Genomic DNA, 24,042 nt, shown 5'->3' on the forward strand with positions numbered 1-24,042 from the left:
ACAGGTCAGGAGGTAGAGGTCTGACACAGTGCAGCCCACTGCTCCAGGTGGGACAGGTCTGAGGGTAGAGGTCTGACACAGTGCAACCCACTGCTCCAGGTGGGACAGGTCTGAGGGTTGAGGTCTGACACAGTGCAGCCCACTGCTCCAGGTGGGACAGGTCAGAAGGTAGAGGTCTGACACAGTGCAGCCCACTGCTCCAGGTGGGACAGGTCAGGAGGTAGAGGTCTGACACAGTGCAGCCCACTGCTCCATGTGGGACAGGTCTGAGGGTAGAGGCCTGACACAGTGCATCCCACTGCTCCAGGTGGGACAGGTCTGAGGGTAGAGGTCTGACACAGTGCAGCCCACTGCTCCAGGTGGGACGGGTCAGAAGGTAGAGGCCTGACACAGTGCAGCCCACTGCTCCAGGTGGGACAGGTCTGAGGGTAGAGGTCTGACACAGTGCAACCCACTGCTCCAGGTGGGACAGGTCTGAGGGTAGAGGTCTGACACAGTGCAGCCCACTGCTCCAGGTGGGACAGGTCTGAGGGTAGAGGTCTGACACAGTGCAGCCCACTGCTCCAGGTGGGACAGGTCAGGAGGTAGAGGTCTGACACAGTGCAGCCCACTGCTCCAGGTGGGACAGGTCTGAGGGTAGAGGCCTGACACAGTGCAGCCCACTGCTCCAGGTGGGACAGGTCAGGAGGTAGAGGTCTGACACTGTGCATCCCACTGCTCCAGGTGGGACAGGTCTGAGGGTAGAGGTCTGACACAGTGCAGCCCACTGCTCCAGGTGGGACAGGTCTGAAGGTAGAGGTCTGACACAGTGCAGCCCACTGCTCCATGTGGGACAGGTCTGAGGGTAGAGGTCTGACACAGTGCAGCCCACTGCTCCAGGTGGTACAGGTCTGAAGGTAGAGGTCTGACACAGTGCAGCCCACTGCTCCATGTGGGACAGGTCAGAAGGTAGAGGTCTGACACAGTGCAGCCCACATCTCCAGGTGGGACAGGTCAGAAGGTAGAGGTCTGACACAGTGCAGCCCACTGCTCCAGGTGGGACAGGTCTGAAGGTAGAGGTCTGACACAGTGCAGCCCACTGCTCCAGGTGGGACAGGTCAGGAGGTAGAGGTCTGACACAGTGCAGCCCACTGCTCCAGGTGGGACAGGTCAGAAGGTAGAGGCCTGACACAGTGCAGCCCACTGCTCCAGGTGGGACAGGTCTGAGGGTAGAGGTCTGACACAGTGCAGCCCACTGCTCCAGGTGGGACAGGTCAGAAGGTAGAGGTCTGACACAGTGCAGCCCACTGCTCCAGGTGGGACAGGTCAGGAGGTAGAGGTCTGACACAGTGCAGCCCACTGCTCCAGGTGGGACAAGTCAGAAGGTAGAGGTCTGACACAGTGCAGCCCACTGCTCCAGGTGGGACAGGTCAGGAGGTAGAGGTCTGACACAGTGCAGCCCACTGCTCCAGGTGGGACAGGTCTGAGGGTAGAGGTCTGACACAGTGCAGCCCACTGCTCCAGGTGGGACAGGTCAGAAGGTAGAGGTCTGACAGAGTGCAGCCCACTGCTCCAGGTGGGACAGGTCAGGAGGTAGAGGTCTGACACAGTGCAGCCCACTGCTCCAGGTGGGACAGGTCAGAAGGTAGAGGTCTGACACAGTGCAGCCCACTGCTCCAGGTGGGACAGGTCTGAGGGTAGAGGTCTGACACAGTGCAACCCACTGCTCCAGGTGGGACAGGTCTGAGGGTAGAGGTCTGACACAGTGCAGCCCACTGCTCCAGGTGGGACAGGTCTGAGGGTAGAGGTCTGACACAGTGCAGCCCACTGCTCCAGGTGGGACAGGTCAGAAGGTAGAGGTCTGACACAGTGCAGCCCACTGCTCCAGGTGGGACAGGTCAGAAGGTAGAAGTCTGACACAGTGCAGCCCACTGCTCCAGGTGGGACAGGTCAGAAGGTAGAGGTCTGACACAGTGCAGCCCACTGCTCCAGGTGGGACAGGTCAGGAGGTAGAGGCCTGACACAGTGCATCCCACTGCTCCAGGTGGGACAGGTCTGAGGGTAGAGGTCTGACACAGTGCAGCCCACTGCTCCAGGTGGGACGGGTCAGAAGGTAGAGGCCTGACACAGTGCAGCCCACTGCTCCAGGTGGGACAGGTCTGAGGGTAGAGGTCTGACACAGTGCAACCCACTGCTCCAGGTGGGACAGGTCTGAGGGTAGAGGTCTGACACAGTGCAGCCCACTGCTCCAGGTGGGACAGGTCAGAAGGTAGAGGTCTGACACAGTGCAGCCCACTGCTCCAGGTGGGACAGGTCAGAAGGTAGAGGTCTGACACAGTGCAGCCCACTGCTCCAGGTGGGACAGGTCAGGAGGTAGAGGTCTGACACAGTGCAGCCCACTAATCCAGGTGGGACAGGTCTGAGGGTAGAGGCCTGACACAGTGCAGCCCACTGCTCCAGGTGGGACAGGTCAGGAGGTAGAGGTCTGACACAGTGCAGCCCACTGCTCCAGGTGGGACAGGTAAGGAGGTAGAGGTCTGACACAGTGCAGCCCACTGCTCCAGGTGGGACAGGTCAGAAGGTAGAGGTCTGACACAGTGCAGCCCACATCTCCAGGTGGGACAGGTCAGAAGGTAGAGGTCTGACACAGTGCAGCCCACTGTTCCAGGTGGGACAGGTCAGAAGGTAGAGGTCTGACACAGTGCAGCCCACTGCTCCAGGTGGGACAGGTCAGGAGGTAGAGGTCTGACACAGTGCAGCCCACTGCTCCAGGTGGGACAGGTCAGAAGGTAGAGGCCTGACACAGTGCAGCCCACTGCTCCAGGTGGGACAGGTCTGAGGGTAGAGGTCTGACACAGTGCAGCCCACTGCTCCAGGTGGGACAGGTCAGGAGGTAGAGGTCTGACACAGTGCAGCCCACTGCTCCAGGTGGGACAGGTCAGGAGGTAGAGGTCTGACACAGTGCAGCCCACTGCTCCAGGTGGGACAGGTCTGAGGGTAGAGGTCTGACACAGTGCAACCCACTGCTCCAGGTGGGACAGGTCTGAGGGTTGAGGTCTGACACAGTGCAGCCCACTGCTCCAGGTGGGACAGGTCAGAAGGTAGAGGTCTGACACAGTGCAGCCCACTGCTCCAGGTGGGACAGGTCAGGAGGTAGAGGTCTGACACAGTGCAGCCCACTGCTCCATGTGGGACAGGTCTGAGGGTAGAGGCCTGACACAGTGCATCCCACTGCTCCAGGTGGGACAGGTCTGAGGGTAGAGGTCTGACACAGTGCAGCCCACTGCTCCAGGTGGGACGGGTCAGAAGGTAGAGGCCTGACACAGTGCAGCCCACTGCTCCAGGTGGGACAGGTCTGAGGGTAGAGGTCTGACACAGTGCAGCCCACTGCTCCAGGTGGGACAGGTCTGAGGGTAGAGGTCTGACACAGTGCAGCCCACTGCTCCAGGTGGGACAGGTCAGAAGGTAGAGGTCTGACACAGTGCAGCCCACTGCTCCAGGTGGGACAGGTCTGAGGGTAGAGGCCTGACACAGTGCAGCCCACTGCTCCAGGTGGGACAGGTCAGGAGGTAGAGGTCTGACACTGTGCATCCCACTGCTCCAGGTGGGACAGGTCTGAGGGTAGAGGTCTGACACAGTGCAGCCCACTGCTCCAGGTGGGACAGGTCTGAAGGTAGAGGTCTGACACAGTGCAGCCCACTGCTCCATGTGGGACAGGTCTGAGGGTAGAGGTCTGACACAGTGCAGCCCACTGCTCCAGGTGGTACAGGTCTGAAGGTAGAGGTCTGACACAGTGCAGCCCACTGCTCCATGTGGGACAGGTCAGAAGGTAGAGGTCTGACACAGTGCAGCCCACATCTCCAGGTGGGACAGGTCAGAAGGTAGAGGTCTGACACAGTGCAGCCCACTGCTCCAGGTGGGACAGGTCTGAAGGTAGAGGTCTGACACAGTGCAGCCCACTGCTCCAGGTGGGACAGGTCAGGAGGTAGAGGTCTGACACAGTGCAGCCCACTGCTCCAGGTGGGACAGGTCAGAAGGTAGAGGCCTGACACAGTGCAGCCCACTGCTCCAGGTGGGACAGGTCTGAGGGTAGAGGTCTGACACAGTGCAGCCCACTGCTCCAGGTGGGACAGGTCAGAAGGTAGAGGTCTGACACAGTGCAGCCCACTGCTCCAGGTGGGACAGGTCAGGAGGTAGAGGTCTGACACAGTGCAGCCCACTGCTCCAGGTGGGACAAGTCAGAAGGTAGAGGTCTGACACAGTGCAGCCCACTGCTCCAGGTGGGACAGGTCAGGAGGTAGAGGTCTGACACAGTGCAGCCCACTGCTCCAGGTGGGACAGGTCTGAGGGTAGAGGTCTGACACAGTGCAGCCCACTGCTCCAGGTGGGACAGGTCAGAAGGTAGAGGTCTGACAGAGTGCAGCCCACTGCTCCAGGTGGGACAGGTCAGGAGGTAGAGGTCTGACACAGTGCAGCCCACTGCTCCAGGTGGGACAGGTCAGAAGGTAGAGGTCTGACACAGTGCAGCCCACTGCTCCAGGTGGGACAGGTCTGAGGGTAGAGGTCTGACACAGTGCAACCCACTGCTCCAGGTGGGACAGGTCTGAGGGTAGAGGTCTGACACAGTGCAGCCCACTGCTCCAGGTGGGACAGGTCTGAGGGTAGAGGTCTGACACAGTGCAGCCCACTGCTCCAGGTGGGACAGGTCAGAAGGTAGAGGTCTGACACAGTGCAGCCCACTGCTCCAGGTGGGACAGGTCAGAAGGTAGAAGTCTGACACAGTGCAGCCCACTGCTCCAGGTGGGACAGGTCAGAAGGTAGAGGTCTGACACAGTGCAGCCCACTGCTCCAGGTGGGACAGGTCAGGAGGTAGAGGCCTGACACAGTGCATCCCACTGCTCCAGGTGGGACAGGTCTGAGGGTAGAGGTCTGACACAGTGCAGCCCACTGCTCCAGGTGGGACGGGTCAGAAGGTAGAGGCCTGACACAGTGCAGCCCACTGCTCCAGGTGGGACAGGTCTGAGGGTAGAGGTCTGACACAGTGCAACCCACTGCTCCAGGTGGGACAGGTCTGAGGGTAGAGGTCTGACACAGTGCAGCCCACTGCTCCAGGTGGGACAGGTCAGAAGGTAGAGGTCTGACACAGTGCAGCCCACTGCTCCAGGTGGGACAGGTCTGAGGGTAGAGGCCTGACACAGTGCAGCCCACTGCTCCAGGTGGGACAGGTCAGGAGGTAGAGGTCTGACACTGTGCATCCCACTGCTCCAGGTGGGACAGGTCTGAGGGTAGAGGTCTGACACAGTGCAGCCCACTGCTCCAGGTGGGACAGGTCTGAAGGTAGAGGTCTGACACAGTGCAGCCCACTGCTCCATGTGGGAGAGGTCTGAGGGTAGAGGTCTGACACAGTGCAGCCCACTGCTCCAGGTGGTACAGGTCTGAAGGTAGAGGTCTGACACAGTGCAGCCCACTGCTCCATGTGGGACAGGTCAGAAGGTAGAGGTCTGACACAGTGCAGCCCACATCTCCAGGTGGGACAGGTCAGAAGGTAGAGGTCTGACACAGTGCAGCCCACTGCTCCAGGTGGGACAGGTCAGAAGGTAGAGGTCTGACACAGTGCAGCCCACTGCTCCAGGTGGGACAGGTCAGGAGGTAGAGGTCTGACACAGTGCAGCCCACTGCTCCAGGTGGGACAGGTCAGAAGGTAGAGGCCTGACACAGTGCAGCCCACTGCTCCAGGTGGGACAGGTCTGAGGGTAGAGGTCTGACACAGTGCAGCCCACTGCTCCAGGTGGGACAGGTCAGAAGGTAGAGGTCTGACACAGTGCAGCCCACTGCTCCAGGTGGGACAGGTCAGGAGGTAGAGGTCTGACACAGTGCAGCCCACTGCTCCAGGTGGGACAAGTCAGAAGGTAGAGGTCTGACACAGTGCAGCCCACTGCTCCAGGTGGGACAGGTCAGGAGGTAGAGGTCTGACACAGTGCAGCCCACTGCTCCAGGTGGGACAGGTCTGAGGGTAGAGGTCTGACACAGTGCAGCCCACTGCTCCAGGTGGGACAGGTCAGAAGGTAGAGGTCTGACACAGTGCAGCCCACTGCTCCAGGTGGGACAGGTCAGGAGGTAGAGGTCTGACACAGTGCAGCCCACTGCTCCAGGTGGGACAGGTCAGAAGGTAGAGGTCTGACACAGTGCAGCCCACTGCTCCAGGTGGGACAGGTCTGAGGGTAGAGGTCTGACACAGTGCAACCCACTGCTCCAGGTGGGACAGGTCTGAGGGTAGAGGTCTGACACAGTGCAGCCCACTGCTCCAGGTGGGACAGGTCTGAGGGTAGAGGTCTGACACAGTGCAGCCCACTGCTCCAGGTGGGACAGGTCAGAAGGTAGAGGTCTGACACAGTGCAGCCCACTGCTCCAGGTGGGACAGGTCTGAGGGTAGAGGCCTGACACAGTGCAGCCCACTGCTCCAGGTGGGACAGGTCAGGAGGTAGAGGTCTGACACTGTGCATCCCACTGCTCCAGGTGGGACAGGTCTGAGGGTAGAGGTCTGACACAGTGCAGCCCACTGCTCCAGGTGGTACAGGTCAGAAGGTAGAGGTCTGACACAGTGCAGCCCACTGCTCCAGGTGGGACAGGTCAGAAGGTAGAAGTCTGACACAGTGCAGCCCACTGCTCCAGGTGGGACAGGTCAGAAGGTAGAGGTCTGACACAGTGCAGCCCACTGCTCCAGGTGGGACGGGTCTGAGGGTAGAGGCCTGACACAGTGCAGCCCACTGCTCCAGGTGGGACAGGTCAGAAGGTAGAGGTCTGACACAGTGCAGCCCACTGCTCCAGGTGGGACAGGTCGGGAGGTAGAGGTCTGACACAGTGCAGCCCACTGCTCCAGGTGGGACATGTCAGAAGGTAGAGGTCTGACACAGTGCAGCCCACATCTCCAGGTGGGACAGGTCAGAAGGTAGAGGTCTGACACAGTGCAGCCCACTGCTCCAGGTGGGACAGGTCAGAAGGTAGAGGTCTGACACAGTGCAGCCCACTGCTCCAGGTGGGACAGGTCAGGAGGTAGAGGTCTGACACAGTGCAGCCCACTGCTCCAGGTGGGACAGGTCAGAAGGTAGAGGCCTGACAGAGTGCAGCCCACTGCTCCAGGTGGGACAGGTCAGAAGGTAGAGGTCTGACACAGTGCAGCCCACTGCTCCAGGTGGGACAGGTCTGAGGGTAGAGGTCTGACACAGTGCAGCCCACTGCTCCAGGTGGGACAGGTCAGAAGGTAGAGGTCTGACAGTGCAGCCCACTGCTCCAGGTGGGACAGGTCAGGAGGTAGAGGTCTGACACAGTGCATCCCACTGCTCCAGGTGGGACAGGTCTGAGGGTAGAGGTCTGACACAGTGCAGCCCACTGCTCCAGGTGGGACAGGTCAGAAGGTAGAGGTCTGACACAGTGCAGCCCATTGCTCCAGGTGGGACAGGTCTGAGGGTAGAGGTCTGACACAGTGCAACCCACTGCTCCAGGTGGGACAGGTCTGAGGGTAGAGGTCTGACACAGTGCAGCCCACTGCTCCAGGTGGGACGGGTCTGAGGGTAGAGGTCTGACACAGTGCAGCCCACTGCTCCAGGTGGGACAGGTCAGGAGGTAGAGGTCTGACAGTGCAGCCCACTGCTCCAGGTGGGACAGGTCAGAAGGTAGAGGTCTGACACAGTGCAGCCCACTGCTCCAGGTGGGACAGGTCAGAAGGTAGAGGTCTGACACAGTGCAGCCCACTGCTCCAGGTGGGACAGGTCAGGAGGTAGAGGTCTGACACAGTGCAGCCCACTGCTCCAGGTGGGACAGGTCTGAAGGTAGAGGTCTGACACAGTGCAGCTCACTGCTCCAGGTGGGACAGGTCAGAAGGTAGAGGTCTGACACAGTGCAGCCCACTGCTCCAGGTGGGACAGGTCAGAAGGTAGAGGCCTGACACAGTGCAGCCCACTGCTCCAGGTGGGACAGGTCAGGAGGTGGAGGTCTGACACAGTGCAGCCCACTGCTCCAGGTGGGACAGGTCAGAAGGTAGAGGTCTGACACAGTGCAGCCCACTGCTCCAGGTGGGACAGGTCAGAAGGTAGAGGTCTGACACAGTGCAGCCCACTGCTCCAGGTGGGACAGGTCAGGAGGTAGAGGTCTGACACAGTGCAGCCCACTGCTCCAGGTGGGACAGGTCAGAAGGTAGAGGTCTGACACAGTGCAGCCCACTGCTCCAGGTGGGACAGGTCTGAGGGTAGAGGCCTGACACAGTGCAGCCCACTGCTCCAGGTGGGACGGGTCAGAAGGTAGAGGCCTGACACAGTGCAGCCCACTGCTCCAGGTGGGACAGGTCAGGAGGTAGAGGTCTGACACAGTGCAGCCCACTGCTCCAGGTGGGACAGGTCTGAGGGTAGAGGCCTGACACAGTGCATCCCACTGCTCCAGGTGGTACAGGTCTGAGGGTAGAGGTCTGACACAGTGCAACCCACTGCTCCAGGTGGGACAGGTCTGAGGGTAGAGGTCTGACACAGTGCAGCCCACTGCTCCAGGTGGGACGGGTCTGAGGGTAGAGGTCTGACACAGTGCAGCCCACTGCTCCAGGTGGGACAGGTCAGGAGGTAGAGGTCTGACAGTGCAGCCCACTGCTCCAGGTGGGACAGGTCAGAAGGTAGAGGTCTGACACAGTGCAGCCCACTGCTCCAGGTGGGACAGGTCAGAAGGTAGAGGTCTGACACAGTGCAGCCCACTGCTCCAGGTGGGACAGGTCAGGAGGTAGAGGTCTGACACAGTGCAGCCCACTGCTCCAGGTGGGACAGGTCAGAAGGTAGAGGTCTGACACAGTGCAGCTCACTGCTCCAGGTGGGACAGGTCAGAAGGTAGAGGTCTGACACAGTGCAGCCCACTGCTCCAGGTGGGACAGGTCAGAAGGTAGAGGCCTGACACAGTGCAGCCCACTGCTCCAGGTGGGACAGGTCAGGAGGTGGAGGTCTGACACAGTGCAGCCCACTGCTCCAGGTGGGACAGGTCAGAAGGTAGAGGTCTGACACAGTGCAGCCCACTGCTCCAGGTGGGACAGGTCAGAAGGTAGAGGTCTGACACAGTGCAGCCCACTGCTCCAGGTGGGACAGGTCAGGAGGTAGAGGTCTGACACAGTGCAGCCCACTGCTCCAGGTGGGACAGGTCAGAAGGTAGAGGTCTGACACAGTGCAGCCCACTGCTCCAGGTGGGACAGGTCTGAGGGTAGAGGTCTGACACAGTGCAGCCCACTGCTCCAGGTGGGACGGGTCAGAAGGTAGAGGCCTGACACAGTGCAGCCCACTGCTCCAGGTGGGACAGGTCAGGAGGTAGAGGTCTGACACAGTGCAGCCCACTGCTCCAGGTGGGACAGGTCTGAGGGTAGAGGCCTGACACAGTGCATCCCACTGCTCCAGGTGGTACAGGTCTGAGGGTAGAGGTCTGACACAGTGCAGCCCACTGCTCCAGGTGGGACGGGTCAGAAGGTAGAGGCCTGACACAGTGCAGCCCACTGCTCCAGGTGGGACAGGTCAGGAGGTAGAGGTCTGACACAGTGCAGCCCACTGCTCCAGGTGGGACAGGTCAGAAGGTAGAGGTCTGACACAGTGCAGCCCACTGCTCCATGTGGGACAGGTCTGAGGGTAGAGGCCTGACACAGTGCAGCCCACTGCTCCAGGTGGGACAGGTCTGAGGGTAGAGGTCTGACACAGTGCAGCCCACTGCTCCAGGTGGGACAGGTCTGAAGGTAGAGGCCTGACACAGTGCAGCCCACTGCTCCAGGTGGGACAGGTCTGAGGGTAGAGGTCTGACACAGTGCAACCCACTGCTCCAGGTGGGACAGGTCTGAGGGTAGAGGTCTGACACAGTGCAGCCCACTGCTCCAGGTGGGACAGGTCAGAAGGTAGAGGCCTGACACAGTGCAGCCCACTGCTCCAGGTGGGACGGGTCAGAAGGTAGAGGCCTGACACACTGCAGCCCACTGCTCCAGGTGGGACAGGTCAGGAGGTAGAGGTCTGACACAGTGCAGCCCACTGCTCCAGGTGAGACAGGTCTGAGGGTAGAGGCCTGACACAGTGCAGCCCACTGCTCCAGGTGGGACAGGTCTGAGGGTAGAGGTCTGACACAGTGCAGCCCACTGCTCCAGGTGGGACAGGTCTGAGGGTAGAGGTCTGACACAGTGCAGCCCACTGCTCCATGTGGGACAGGTCAGAAGGTAGAGGTCTGACACAGTGCAACCCACTGCTCCAGGTGGGACAGGTCTGAGGGTAGAGGTCTGACACAGTGCAACCCACTGCTCCAGGTGGGACAGGTCTGAGGGTAGAGGTCTGACACAGTGCAGCCCACTGCTCCAGGTGGGACAGGTCTGAGGGTAGAGGCCTGACACAGTGCAGCCCACTGCTCCAGGTGGGACAGGTCAGAAGGTAGAGGCCTGACACAGTGCAGCCCACTGCTCCAGGTGGGACGGGTCAGAAGGTAGAGGCCTGACACACTGCAGCCCACTGCTCCAGGTGGGACAGGTCAGGAGGTAGAGGTCTGACACAGTGCAGCCCACTGCTCCAGGTGAGACAGGTCTGAGGGTAGAGGCCTGACACAGTGCAGCCCACTGCTCCAGGTGGTACAGGTCTGAGGGTAGAGGTCTGACACAGTGCAGCCCACTGCTCCAGGTGGGACAGGTCTGAGGGTAGAGGTCTGACACAGTGCAGCCCACTGCTCCAGGTGGGACAGGTCAGAAGGTAGAGGTCTGACACAGTGCAGCCCACTGCTCCAGGTGGGACAGGTCTGAGGGTAGAGGTCTGACACAGTGCAACCCACTGCTCCAGGTGGGACAGGTCTGAGGGTAGAGGTCTGACACAGTGCAGCCCACTGCTCCAGGTGGGACAGGTCAGATGGTAGAGGTCTGACACAGTGCAGCCCACTGCTCCAGGTGGGACAGGTCAGGAGGTAGAGGTCTGACACAGTGCAGCCCACTGCTCCAGGTGGGACAGGTCTGAGGGTAGAGGTCTGACACAGTGCAACCCACTGCTCCAGGTGGGACAGGTCTGAGGGTAGAGGTCTGACACAGTGCAACCCACTGCTCCAGGTGGGACAGGTCTGAGGGTAGAGGTCTGACACAGTGCAGCCCACTGCTCCAGGTGGGACAGGTCAGAAGGTAGAGGTCTGACACAGTGCAGCCCACTGCTCCAGGTGGGACAGGTCTGAGGGTAGAGGTCTGACACAGTGCAGCCCACTGCTCCAGGTGGGACAGGTCAGGAGGTAGAGGTCTGACACAGTGCAGCCCACTGCTCCAGGTGGGACAGGTCAGGAGGTAGAGGTCTGACACAGTGCAGCCCACTGCTCCAGGTGGGACAGGTCAGAAGGTAGAGGTCTGACACAGTGCAGCCCACTGCTCCAGGTGGGACAGGTCAGGAGGTAGAGGTCTGACACAGTGCAGCCCACTGCTCCAGGTGGGACAGGTCAGAAGGTAGAGGCCTGACACAGTGCAGCCCACTGCTCCATGTGGGACAGGTCTGAGGGTAGAGGCCTGACACAGTGCAGCCCACTGCTCCAGGTGGGACAGGTCAGAAGGTAGAGGTCTGACACAGTGCAGCCCACTGCTCCAGGTGGGACAGGTCAGGAGGTAGAGGTCTGACACAGTGCAGCCCACTGCTCCAGGTGGGACAGGTCAGGAGGTAGAGGTCTGACACAGTGCAGCCCACTGCTCCAGGTGGGACAGGTCAGAAGGTAGAGGTCTGACACAGTGCAGCCCACTGCTCCAGGTGGGACAGGTCAGGAGGTAGAGGTCTGACACAGTGCAGCCCACTGCTCCAGGTGGGACAGGTCAGAAGGTAGAGGCCTGACACAGTGCAGCCCACTGCTCCAGGTGGGACAGGTCTGAGGGTAGAGGTCTGACACAGTGCAACCCACTGCTCCAGGTGGGACAGGTCTGAGGGTAGAGGTCTGACACAGTGCAGCCCACTGCTCCATGTGGGACAGGTCAGAAGGTAGAGGTCTGACACAGTGCAGCCCACTGCTCCAGGTGGGAGAGGTCAGAAGGTAGAGGTCTGACACAGTGCAGCCCACTGCTCCAGGTGGGACAGGTCAGAAGGTAGAGGTCTGACACAGTGCAGCCCACTGCTCCAGGTGGGACAGGTCAGGAGGTAGAGGTCTGACACAGTGCAGCCCACTGCTCCAGGTGGGACAGGTCAGAAGGTAGAGGCCTGACACAGTGCAGCCCACTGCTCCATGTGGGACAGGTCAGAAGGTAGAGGTCTGACACAGTGCAGCCCACTGCTCCAGGTGGGACAGGTCAGGAGGTAGAGGTCTGACACAGTGCAGCCCACTGCTCCATGTGGGACAGGTCTGAGGGTAGAGGTCTGACACAGTGCAGCCCACTGCTCCAGGTGGGACAGGTCTGAGGGTAGAGGCCTGACACAGTGCATCCCACTGCTCCAGGTGGGACAGGTCTGAGGGTAGAGGTCTGACACAGTGCAGCCCACTGCTCCAGGTGGGACAGGTCAGAAGGTAGAGGTCTGACACAGTGCAGCCCACTGCTCCAGGTGGGACAGGTCAGGAGGTAGAGGTCTGACACAGTGCAGCCCACTGCTCCAGGTGGGACAGGTCAGAAGGTAGAGGTCTGACACAGTGCAGCCCACTGCTCCAGGTGGGACAGGTCAGAAGGTAGAGGTCTGACACAGTGCAGCCCACTGCTCCAGGTGGGACAGGTCTGAGGGTAGAGGTCTGACACAGTGCAGCCCACTGCTCCAGGTGGGACAGGTCTGAGGGTAGAGGTCTGACACAGTGCATCCCACTGCTCCAGGTGGGACAGGTCTGAGGGTAGAGGTCTGACACAGTGCAGCCCACTGCTCCAGGTGGGACAGGTCTGAGGGTAGAGGTCTGACACAGTGCAACCCACTGCTCCAGGTGGGACAGGTCTGAGGGTAGAGGTCTGACACAGTGCAGCCCACTGCTCCAGGTGGGACAGGTCAGAAGGTAGAGGTCTGACACAGTGCAGCCCACTGCTCCAGGTGGGACAGGTCAGGAGGTAGAGGCCTGACACAGTGCATCCCACTGCTCCAGGTGGGACAGGTCTGAGGGTAGAGGTCTGACACAGTGCAGCCCACTGCTCCAGGTTGGGGTGGGACACAATAGCCGCTTTCGGACTGTAGGAACCATTGGCAGTTCTAATATCCTTTTAATCCACGGGGCCGTTTTCTCCCGCATTCGCACATACAGGAACTCGGGCCATCTCCCTCAGTTTCTATAACCATTTTAGCTCCTTCTCCGAGGCTGGGTCTGTTCTGGGTTCTATAGGAACACATCTGACGGAGGTGGTTGGTAGCTCCGCCCCTTGTCATTTTGTCAGGCTGAAATGTTTCGTCATACGACACGGACACAACCTTGGCGTGTTTAATAAGTTAAACCTCCACGTGGTCTCCTTTGTTTGCGGCGCTCTGCTCTCCTTCCTTCATGAAACCAAGAAGTATGGCCTGCGCTCAATCCTTCGTCTCCTGACTCTCTCTGTGAGCTCTTCCAGCCTCCATGTTAGACGCCCCATGTGATCGTCCATGATTAATATCACCATCATGCAGACCATGAACACGGTGGCCTCCCCGCTCTCCATGTTAGCTTCTTGGTGGTGTTTTTCTTCTCTCCTTACTTTTACCGGGTTTTGTTTTGTTCTGTTTTGTTGTTGAATGTGGCGCTAAAGTAACACGTCGCTGTCGCAGACGGCTGCGCCGCATCAGTCCCTATCAGGGTCCCGACTTGTGTGCGAATGCAGACTGAAACAGTTCCGCTGGGGAAGGGCAGTTATCAGAGCGGAATTCGAGGAGGACCGTTCTTAGAACTGTGTTCTTATAACGGCTCTGTCCGAAAGCGGCTATAGCTAACAACCTGATTCCATGAAGACAACACTGTTACTGTAAGCACAGAAAAAGAGTGCTGGATTCTGATGTGTACCAACGCATGATGCCCCCTTCACATTTCTGACTGCCCCCTCATATATGCCTGCCCTGGTTGAAAGGATAAATGTTTTTCACTGAGACATTTCAAAATAACACACTTTAGACCCGTTATTGCAATAGAGTTAAGCCGTAATGTGTTCAATGTCAATGTCAATGTCTGGAGAGTGGAAAACAATGCTCCATGATGAGGCTCCACCGTGCAGAGCAGAGAAAGATGGAACCTGACCGAGGAAGAGAGTTGTTTTCATCAGGGAATCAAGTGAGAGAAGCTGAAACTGAGCACCTTCTTTTGGTTCATCATGTCGTCCTTTCTTACACGAATTCATCAGAAAAAAAACTAAACAATAAATAGCAACAGCTTGATTTCAAATTTTGACAGTAGATTCATAAGTCCAGAATGTTCAGTTAATTAAGATGATAGTTTTGAATCCTAATAACCTAAAAACTTCTTCCATCATTTTTCCCCAGAGGTTATAGCACAGCTCGGAGGGGCCAGGGAACGTCCCCTGGACAGAAAGCTTGGCTGTGAATTCCTCCATCTGACAGATGCTGATCCTCACTGGAGTTCCTCTTTTCAGTTCTGAGCATGGGTTACTCATGTACACAGGAAGTAGAATCATAAAGGGAAATTAGCCTTCCTGTGTACATGCGTCTCCACATATATACTTGACCATATTTTAGGTTCCAATACATCCAATTTTGTTTTCAATAAACTCCATCTTATCTTCTCCTTCTGTTGCTTTATCTCCATTCAACATCAAGTATGTTTACAGTCCCTCTAAGAAGACTTCTGTAGTGCAAAAGTGCCTCAAGTAAGTGAAATACATGGCAAACAGATGCTACAGGGCCTCAGCCCGTTCTGCAGGAGGTTTGTGTGAGCACAGGAACACTGGTTAAAAAAGAGCCATTCCCCACATCTATTAGCTTTGTTACTATTGTTCAGTGAATTTAAAGAGTTTACAGAAAAACAAGCACTGAAAAAAATTGTTGATGGAAACACAAGCAGTGGGATGGTATGAAGGGAGGTGGTTTCCATCACCATCCAACAAGCAGATAGGAAGGGAGATAAATCCTACTTTGAGTTAAAGATACTATTTAGATCATGAAAAGAGGAAGATGGAGTAATCTTAGTTAAGTTTAGTTCTCTGCTGCTTCAATCACTGTTTATTCCTTGTTAGTTGCTCAACTTTGTGGAAAATGAAGGTCTGAAATAACCCTTAAATTACCCTCGCTTAAAGCAATACAATGTAACTTCTCAAAAAGCCCACTATGGAGCTCCCCCTACAGGCTTGGAGGTAATGTACGGTTACACTGTCGTAAATACAACACCCTTTCGCTTGCACTTTCACGGTTGTTGACGAACCAGCGAGGAGTCAGAAGGTGCAAGCTATGTCGACCGAGAAGGTAAGAGTAATCAAATGTACCTGGGAGCGTGAGAGGGGTCTATTGGTTTTTGCGGTAGGTGTGCCAGAAAGCAAGTCGAAGTACTTCCGCTCAGCTCCCGGGCCGGTCCAGCAAAGTTACATAGCGTAGTTATTCCAACTCAGACCCCCGAAGGGCATAGGAGACTGGCCAATCGTAATATTAAAACTCATTCTAGCCGCACAATTTTTTTCAAGCTGTTATTTTAAGGTAGAAATGTTACATAGTATTGCTTTAAGAGCAAGATCCTTCTTTTTGATTAAATAAGAGTTTTTTTTAAACTTCACCTTACTTTGACAAGAAACTGATGCAGTTCAAAATGACTGCAAGGTATTTGTGAGAGACATCCCACATTGTTCACATTAAAACAGTACTTCCAGGGCGGTCTGTGGCGTAGTGGGTTTAGCAGCCGCCCCATGTAGAGAGGCTTAGTCCTCGATGCAGCTGGCCCCGGTTCGACTCCTGCACCGAGCGGCCCTTTGCTGCATGTCTTCCCCATCTCTCTGCTTCCTGTCTCTCTCACACTGTCCTATCATTAAAGGCATAAAAAGCCCCAAAAAATACCTAAAAAAAACCCCCAAAAAAACAGTACTTCCAGCTTGCATGGTCTGGCATTCTGAAGCTTTTCAATTTATCAATCATACATGCAGATAACCAATTGGGACTGAGACACTGATTTGAAAGATGTGGTAAGTTATGATAAGTAGGGCAGATTGAGAGAAGTGTTGATTCTATCAGCTTTAAGCCCTGCTGTTCTGCATCACTGTTTGACAGTTCCTGCAGAAACTAAAGTACTGATACAAGACCACCTGTCCTCCACAGCTGAGCATCCCACTGAGCATCGTACAGCTGCAGCAAAGACAAAGTGGAAGAGGGACAGTTCACAACGTTACCGCTCTGTGGACACACTCGGAGTCTGCGACAGTGGGTCATCATCAGTATTGCTAACAGACTTATTTGGATAAAGATGTCGAACTTGTTAGATTCTGCTGCTTTTTGGTGGTTTTATTTTGTGTTGGAGTTTGACTGGATGAGCAGAGTACTGCAGGATCAGAGCAGTCGAACGTTATTTCAGTTGAATAGTTGAGGGAAGGCAGTGATGAAATGATGGTAGCTAAAGAAGTGGAAATTCAGTTTCTAAAACTGGGTCACTTCAGCCAACTGGACCATGTGTTCACGTTCAAAACTAAATATGAATATAGAAAAGAAATACGTGGACATTTTAGGATTGACACTTCAAATCTGTACCACATAATGGGACCGTATTAGTTTAACCTATAATCTACAACTCCACAGGCTGAAGTTGAAATGAATAGCTCTGTAACAGTAGAGAGAGAAATGAATGAATGTGTAACTGGACTGTTCCACTCAGTGGGACGATAATTCATTTGCTTAAGATGCCTTATGAGGCATATGTTTAGTGATATTTGGAGAACGCATCAGCCAATGAAAATAGCCCCTTTCAAAACAAACCATTTCCTTTGTTTGAATACTAGAACAACCAAGTGTTTTGTAGATTATGAAGCATTTCTTTCAAATCTAAAATATGCAAACACTCCAGAAAAACAACAACAATCACAATGAAGCCCAGCCAATCCCCAGCATGGTCTCACATGAACGTACCTGATTGGACGCAGCAGCACTGCAGCGGTGCTGCGCCAGCTCCAGCATAGTCCTGTAGCTCTTACAGCAGGAGGGACAGTCGAAGCGGTTGGGCCCATCATCGTGGATCCTCTGATGGTTTCGGAGGTACCGTGCCAGGCGGAAGGCCTTCCCGCACAGGTCACACATGTAGCGCTTCTGACCATGGATTCGCATATGGTTGCGCAGGGACATGTAGTTGGTGTAGGGCTTGCTGCAGAAGTCACACCTGAAGAAGGAGGTGAAGATGATGTGGAGGTTAGAGCAGAGACATTTGGCTACAATGTTCCACACATGCAACATATCAAACAAAAAAATACCTGAAACCAATCCTTACCTGAAGTCTCCAGTCTTGTGGGTGAGCTTGTGGTTAAGCAGTGAGCTCGCATGCTTGTAGGCACAGCTGCACAGGTCGCAGACATATGGCCTCTCGTCCGACTCCATGTCATCCGATGTCGTTGTTGCCGGCGGCTGTGGCGGCGGAGCCGGAGCTGGTGCTTGGGACTCCATGGAGAGACTGGAGCTAGAAAGTGACGCTGAGGACAAACTGGAACTAGACAGGGCAGCGGAGGACGAAGGGAGCTGATCACACCAGCTGATGGTTGAACTTGGCTGTGAGAGAAGAAAGAAAAGAGGAAAGGAATACATTAACGTTGCAAACACACATACCTCAAAAGTTTTAGAGACCGTCTTACAAATGCTTCCACACAAACGGTAAATGGACTGTGCTTGTAGCGCTTTTCTAGTCCAGCTGACACACTACATGCCACAATCACACACACACACACACACACACACCACAGCACGTCTTCAGTCTGTACATAACCACATGCTTTCTAACCGTTCACACACACATCCATACACTGATGGATGCATCGTAGGCAACGCGGGGTTCAGTGCCTTGCCCAAGGACGCTTCGACATGTGGCCCGGGGAAGCCGGAGTCGAACCACCTGCTCTGCGACTGCTCTTCCTCCCGAGCTGCAGCCGCCCACAAACGCACTACATGCTTCATTTAAGCACTTCACATCCAATCATGCTAAATTAAAATGCTGCGCTGATCACCATGATGGTAAGGAAAAATAGCACATTCAGCAGGAGCTTTCCATGCAAAGACTGCTAAAGTGGCTTCAGTACAAAGAATGACTGCAGCTTCACTTAGATTCAGGAGAAAGAAAAGAGGATTGGAAATTATGGCTGCCAAGTGGGCCTCCAACGACCATGATGTCAAATACTGAAGGAAAAACAAAGGAGCACTTCTTCCTCAAGTGTCTGATCTCAGCATTCATACCAGTTTCAAAAAATGTCTGTCATAGCATCCATGTGAAGTAGCTGCAGCTCAGGAGGAATGCTGTTATCTGCCAATTAGAAGGTCGGAGGTTTGATTCCAGGCTTTCAAACACCACATGTCCAGGTGTCCTTGAGCAAGACACCTAAACCCATTGCCTCCAATTTGTTCATGGTGTGTGAATGTGCGTGACAGAAAGAAGAACTGTGCTGCCTGTTACAGACGAGGATGCGCTGTGTGAATGTGGCTTCTTGTGTAAAAGCTCTTTGAGTGGTCAACTGGACTGAAAAAGCCCTACATAAGGACAGTCCATTTATCATTTATAGCTTTTTTATAGTTTTTCATGACTCAAACGCAGACAGTGCAGGGCTCCCAGGCTCCGTGCTGCATACAGTGACACTCCTATCCCCATTAGAAGATTACATTATATATGACTTGATTCTACTTTTACTTGTAGAATCAATAGCAAGGAGTTAGGCTTTAATCTTTTAAAAACTGTTAGCTGACAGAGCTAATACAAAATATTGGGTCTTTTTGCAGCTTATAAAGCAAGGCTTTAAAAACAATTAAACTACAACTGCATGTTTGGTTTTTTCAGTATCAACAATGCAGTCTGCGCAAGCTAACTGTTGCATTACAAGACATGCAAAGTAGCAAGAAAATAGGTCACGGTACACTAATTGTGCTGTGTGATACAATGGGAAAGGTCCAACTGTTCTTTTCAACTCCTAATACACAAGACAGATCTGTCTTCAGTGGCAGAACTTATTTATTGGTAGCAAATAACATGCAGTTTCTGCATGTGTGCAGCAGAATGAGGAAAGTTCCAATAAAGTGCCTGCCTCTCTAGATGCACAGATGTTGGCAGTTCTTTCCCAGACCCTCATGTGCCACGCTTCCTCCAGTGAGTAAGTCTAGGTGTTTGGGCCCATCATTTCTCTGTGCCCTGCTCTCCAAGAGCATCTGCATCTTCATCCATTTCTGCTTAGAATGGGCCTCAGCTCTGCGGTGAGTCGACCTTTCAGAAGTGTTCTGATCTCTGCTTTCCCAAAGTCATAAAAAGAGCAGCTCGAGAAAAGAGAATAATCCTCCTGAAAAGAGAAATGCCGATGGTCCATCTGACAGAAGCACTGATAGGCTTCTTCTGGGATGTGTGGCCAAAGTGCACAGCACTTAGGAGATGTGAAAACTCAATCCTCCAAATCATTCTAGAATGATTCATTTCAGCTTTTTAAATACTTTAGCTAAAATTCCAGTAAGTTTCAATAATATAACACCAGAAAAAGAAAATCAAACTACAGCAAATAACTATCACATTGATATTCACTGCTGCAGTACAAACATGGAAACACTCTGCAAACTAAGCTAACCAATATTAAGAAGAGGTAGCCTACATGGAAGTACAGCTGAGTTCACAGCACAGACGCTGTCTTTAAGCTACTTTAGTGGTGATTCTGTCAGAGGAGGCTGCAGGATTTTGTTAGAGCAGAGCGACAGTCTGGAAATGCTTTAAGTGAGCACCAGTGGATGCATAGTCTTAATGGGCTGATTTTCAGTTCCAGTTTACTGAGAAAAGAAACAGAAAAGATGGGAATGAGAGCAGCTTTATTGGGAATTCAGCTGGATTAACATATATACGTACACTTCAGCATTTTTACAAAGAAGATTTAAGCCTTGACCCATTTAAGTCGAGCTGAGTGTAAACATGCAGCAATTTCATTCCCAGTTGCAATATCTGGGTGTGTTATACCAAGGTGTATCTGGTGTCCAATTTTGGAAAGTGTCATGATTTGACTGTGACAAGCATGTTACCACGCATTTAAAAAGTCCACATTTGGTCTAACAAACACAAAAATAATTTGCTTTTTTCCCCTAGTGTCATGTGTTTAGTATCACCAAGTGAAACCAAGACTTTTACTAAACCAATTCAAAATGAAACAGTAAAAGTAAACCCACTGATGTATGGTACTTTCTCTTCAACAACCTGGAAATGTGTTTTTTAAGAATATGAAAACGATATTCATGTCGCGATATAGATAATGATAAATTCTAGAATGGCACCACAATAGTAGAAGCCTGCTGCAGTACTTCTGGACACGTGTCCTTCTTTGCGTCTTCTTCAGATTTTCCACTGCGCTGTCTCAGTGGAAACACAGATTTCTTAAAACAGTTTTCTACACTGGTTCAGATGCTGTAGTCCTTGAAAGATTTCTGCTGGTAATTATTATTTTTTCATTTACATCTGTTATGATGGTTTATCTGATCGTGTGGATGATAAAAAGTTGTTGCAGAAGAGAACAGCTGACAGCTGTTTTGCAAAGAAAAAGAACTGTGCAGGGCAGTGGAATCCAAACCATTCCCCTAACTAACACCATGCATGAATTGTGTTTGAACAAATCAACTAAGTATTCTTGAGGTGTGGAGGCGATGAGAGAAACATAACCAAGTGTTACTTTATTGTCCACTTGGTTCACAGAAATATGCAAGGACAATCAGTGATGCACAATATGCTTTGTGTGAATTCGACTTGCCCAGGAGACTACAGAAAACACCCTCCGAAAACCAGGACAAATTTCAGGCACCCACACGGGTAAAGGGTGCACTGCTGGAAATTCAACAACTCCCAAGAATAAGATAGCATCTCCGCAGCCACAGTAGAATTAAAAGATGACTTAAAACACACTTGTGTGAGACATAAGAAGTTAGGTTATGTAGAAGCAAGCTTGTCCACCTTAAATTATTGGGACAAATGTTTGAGCACAGAAGAATAAGTTGGTCTCAGTCCATGTGGTGCAGATAAATTGTCGGCAGAACGTGACCATGGATGAACCGCACAGTCTGGCATCACAAAGAGGTCTTTCAAAGTACCCCGCGGGGCGTCTTCCGCCAACGTTTCCTGTTGGGCAGCCCAGTCGTGTTTACTTTGCGACGTTAGCTAACCATATCACAGGCCTCATGCAACAACTGCCCGCCTTCACCGCTTAAATACCCTTTCCGTGCAGCGCTGACCTCTCAGAACAACGTTTAACACACGACTGTATCTCCAGGAAACACACTTTTCAAAGCTTTCTCACATTTCAGGCTTCTGTTATTAGCTACCGATAGCTGCATAACTAGCCAGTGTTGTCCGAAGTGAGCTTAAGCTAATGTTTGGAGATCTTCAGATGCGTTAACATAGCATTACAACAAGTTACTCGTTTTATGTACCTTCACCATAAAATAATGATTCGTTGCGTTGACAAACACGTCCAAGTTCCGAAAGGAATCAGTGGCGATGTAGCAGAAACAAAATACCGATAAAATACAAGCCAAAATACCCTCCGCTACCATGGTAGCTAATAGTCCAACTAGGCCAGGAGCCGCTTAGCATGATGATTGGTAGATTAGCCGGATGCTTACAGCGCTGCTCCAACATATCTTACAGCTAGAGACCACTCAGTTCTACAAAACTGCATGACAAACATCACAATTAACGTTCATGTGTAATAACGTGTGCTTGGTGAGTAGTATGTTACTCCACTAGCCGCTCGCTGCACTTATATGTTGGATGAGCTCGCTAGCTATTGGTGGTGGCAACAACTGGTTTTCTTACTCCGGAGTCGTTGGGGTCCTTTTTCCAGAACAATTGAGAGCAGTGGCCAAAAGACTCTGACGATGACACGTAGTTTACTCCGTTTCTGTCCTGAAAGTCTCCATGTGTGCTGCTTGTATTTGTCCTGGCGTACATCGTCGGTTTTAAGATTATTTGACTTTTTGACTGAAAAGAAACAGGGCCGCTTTGTCGGGATCTTCTTCCGAAAAGCAAAATATTCCTTCTGTGAGATGATGAACATTTTGGCGGCGGACACAGCGAAGCCTAAAGTGCATTACTGCCATCTGCAGGACTGGAGTGAGACCACACTCAGCACGGCTATTTACCAAAATAATCTTTAAATGTTCGAGGATCCCAGATAATTCCATTTAAATAGCTGGTGCAGCTGCTTTTATGCAAGCCAACAACCTAATGCAAATATTTGTGATTGTGAATCAAACAATAAATGAAACAGACAAAAATAGAAACCTTGAGCATGTATAACTCTTCTCTATTGAAAATCTTTACTTTGTCGGCCTGATGGTGTATTCACTGTAAACCCGGAATTTGTTTTCAATTAAACGTTTTAGTGTTCATTACTTATTCTATTATGTTTTGTAAAAATCTATGTAATTACTAAATCAAATTAGTTCTTTGGATTAGAAATGTGAAAATATACACTGCAATGATCATGTTAAGCAGAGATTACATATAAAGTTACGTTCTGTGAGGGAGGGGCGGAGCCTATTTGAAGTTCAACTGAGAGTCAAGACCTGTCCTGTGTGAGAGCGTGACCAGCTCGATTTTTGGAGAAAACTGAATTGTGTATTTAAAAATAAACTGTGGATGTTTTAAAGTAGTTTTAACGACACTAAGTAGACGGAAGAGTGTGTAAAGCAATTATTAAGATCGGTCTGGTTGCTAAACGTTTGCTAAAGGTTAGCTTAGGACTGCACCAGTCTTAATTCATTATTGCTGCAGTGAATTATTTGTGTTAATTTTTATTTGTTAATTTCAATGTTTTCTGAAATAAAATAACTTGAACAATTTAAAAGTATTTTTTAATTTCTTCCTTCCCATACAAATTTCTTTTTAAACAATATATTGTGGCGTGCTTTGGGTGTGTTGCCGCATTGCATTATGGGTGCTCTCTGTTCCCCGTTTATGTGCTGTATTTAGTGCTGTGGTAGAGTTTGTATGTGTTTTATGTTTATGTTCTGTACGCAGTGACGGTGTAGTACAAGGTTTTTGTTCGTGTTGCATTTTAACTAAATCTGCACCATAACTGAAAGTGGTGAGACAGAAAGTTACACCCACTTGTTCGAATACATGTGGGTTGGTTGAAATTCACTATTGTTCCTGTGAACTGTCTGTCAAGATAAAAGTGCTTACTGCAGGAGGAAGTCTGGACTAAGCCTTTTCTTGCCTCCACCTCTACCATTACTACAATGGTAAATACAAACTCTAAATCAAAACAGTATAAGTCATTAATTAAAATTCGAAGACAATACATTACTTATATCAACAAATGATGTTAAGAAATGCTTTTATATATATTTATGTGCATTTGACCTAAAATGGTTGGCTAGACCTCAGAAAAGAGATAAGTTATGTGAACTAATGGTTTTGAGTAAAGGTTACTAATGTAAACTTGAATATGTCTAAGTTATCTATGCCAATACAACTTAAAAGGTTTAATTTCATGTTTTGTAAAAACTTAAACGGGATAAGGCAACGGGTTTCCACGCGATTTTCTAGTAAACTCAACTAGTTCGGGTTAAGAGTGTTGTAATCAGCACTCCACCATCAGGCCGTCACACGCTGCTCGCTAATGATCCCACTTTTAGTAATTATTCATTTTTCACCATGTACTTTGGATGTTTAGCTTTGTTATAACAGATTTCACCCTAAAATGATCTTAACATGTCATAATCACTAACCACAATTTGATCTTTATTTGATATTAAAAAGTGTCATGATCTCAATCTGTTCCATGCCATGTCTGCTTGCCATGGCCTGTAATCACCCTCACCTGTTCTGTCCTGAGCCTCATCAGGCTCATGCCTTTCACACTGCCTCTGTGCTTTTGTGCTCACCATTTCCTCTCAGTCCTTGCCCGATTGTCTGATGAAGTTCCCAGCAATCCAATGGGTTATTTTATTATTATGTATGAGCCGGCCTTGTCTCTGGTTT

At 52.3% G+C, this 24,042-nt stretch overlaps 1 protein-coding gene across 3 annotated transcripts in view; it reads right to left on the reverse strand.

Annotated features, from left to right (window-relative positions):
• LOC142371445 (uncharacterized) overlaps positions 1-22,114 on the reverse strand; it is a 39,804-nt gene extending 17,690 nt beyond the window's left edge. For all 3 annotated transcript variants that reach the window (XM_075454114.1, XM_075454113.1, XM_075454112.1), the window contains exons 1-3: positions 21,871-22,114; positions 17,329-17,603; positions 16,974-17,220 (exon numbers count right to left, since the gene is read on the reverse strand). In XM_075454114.1, coding sequence (XP_075310229.1) covers positions 16,974-17,220; positions 17,329-17,603; positions 21,871-22,005 — 657 coding nt within the window. In that variant the 5' untranslated portion in view covers positions 22,006-22,114. The remainder of the gene's footprint in view (positions 1-16,973; positions 17,221-17,328; positions 17,604-21,870) is intronic.
• Positions 22,115-24,042: the final 1,928 nt, after the last annotated feature.

The sequence above is a fragment of the Odontesthes bonariensis genome, chromosome 21, assembly GCF_027942865.1.
Source record: "Odontesthes bonariensis isolate fOdoBon6 chromosome 21, fOdoBon6.hap1, whole genome shotgun sequence".
NCBI lineage: Eukaryota > Metazoa > Chordata > Actinopteri > Atheriniformes > Atherinopsidae > Odontesthes > Odontesthes bonariensis.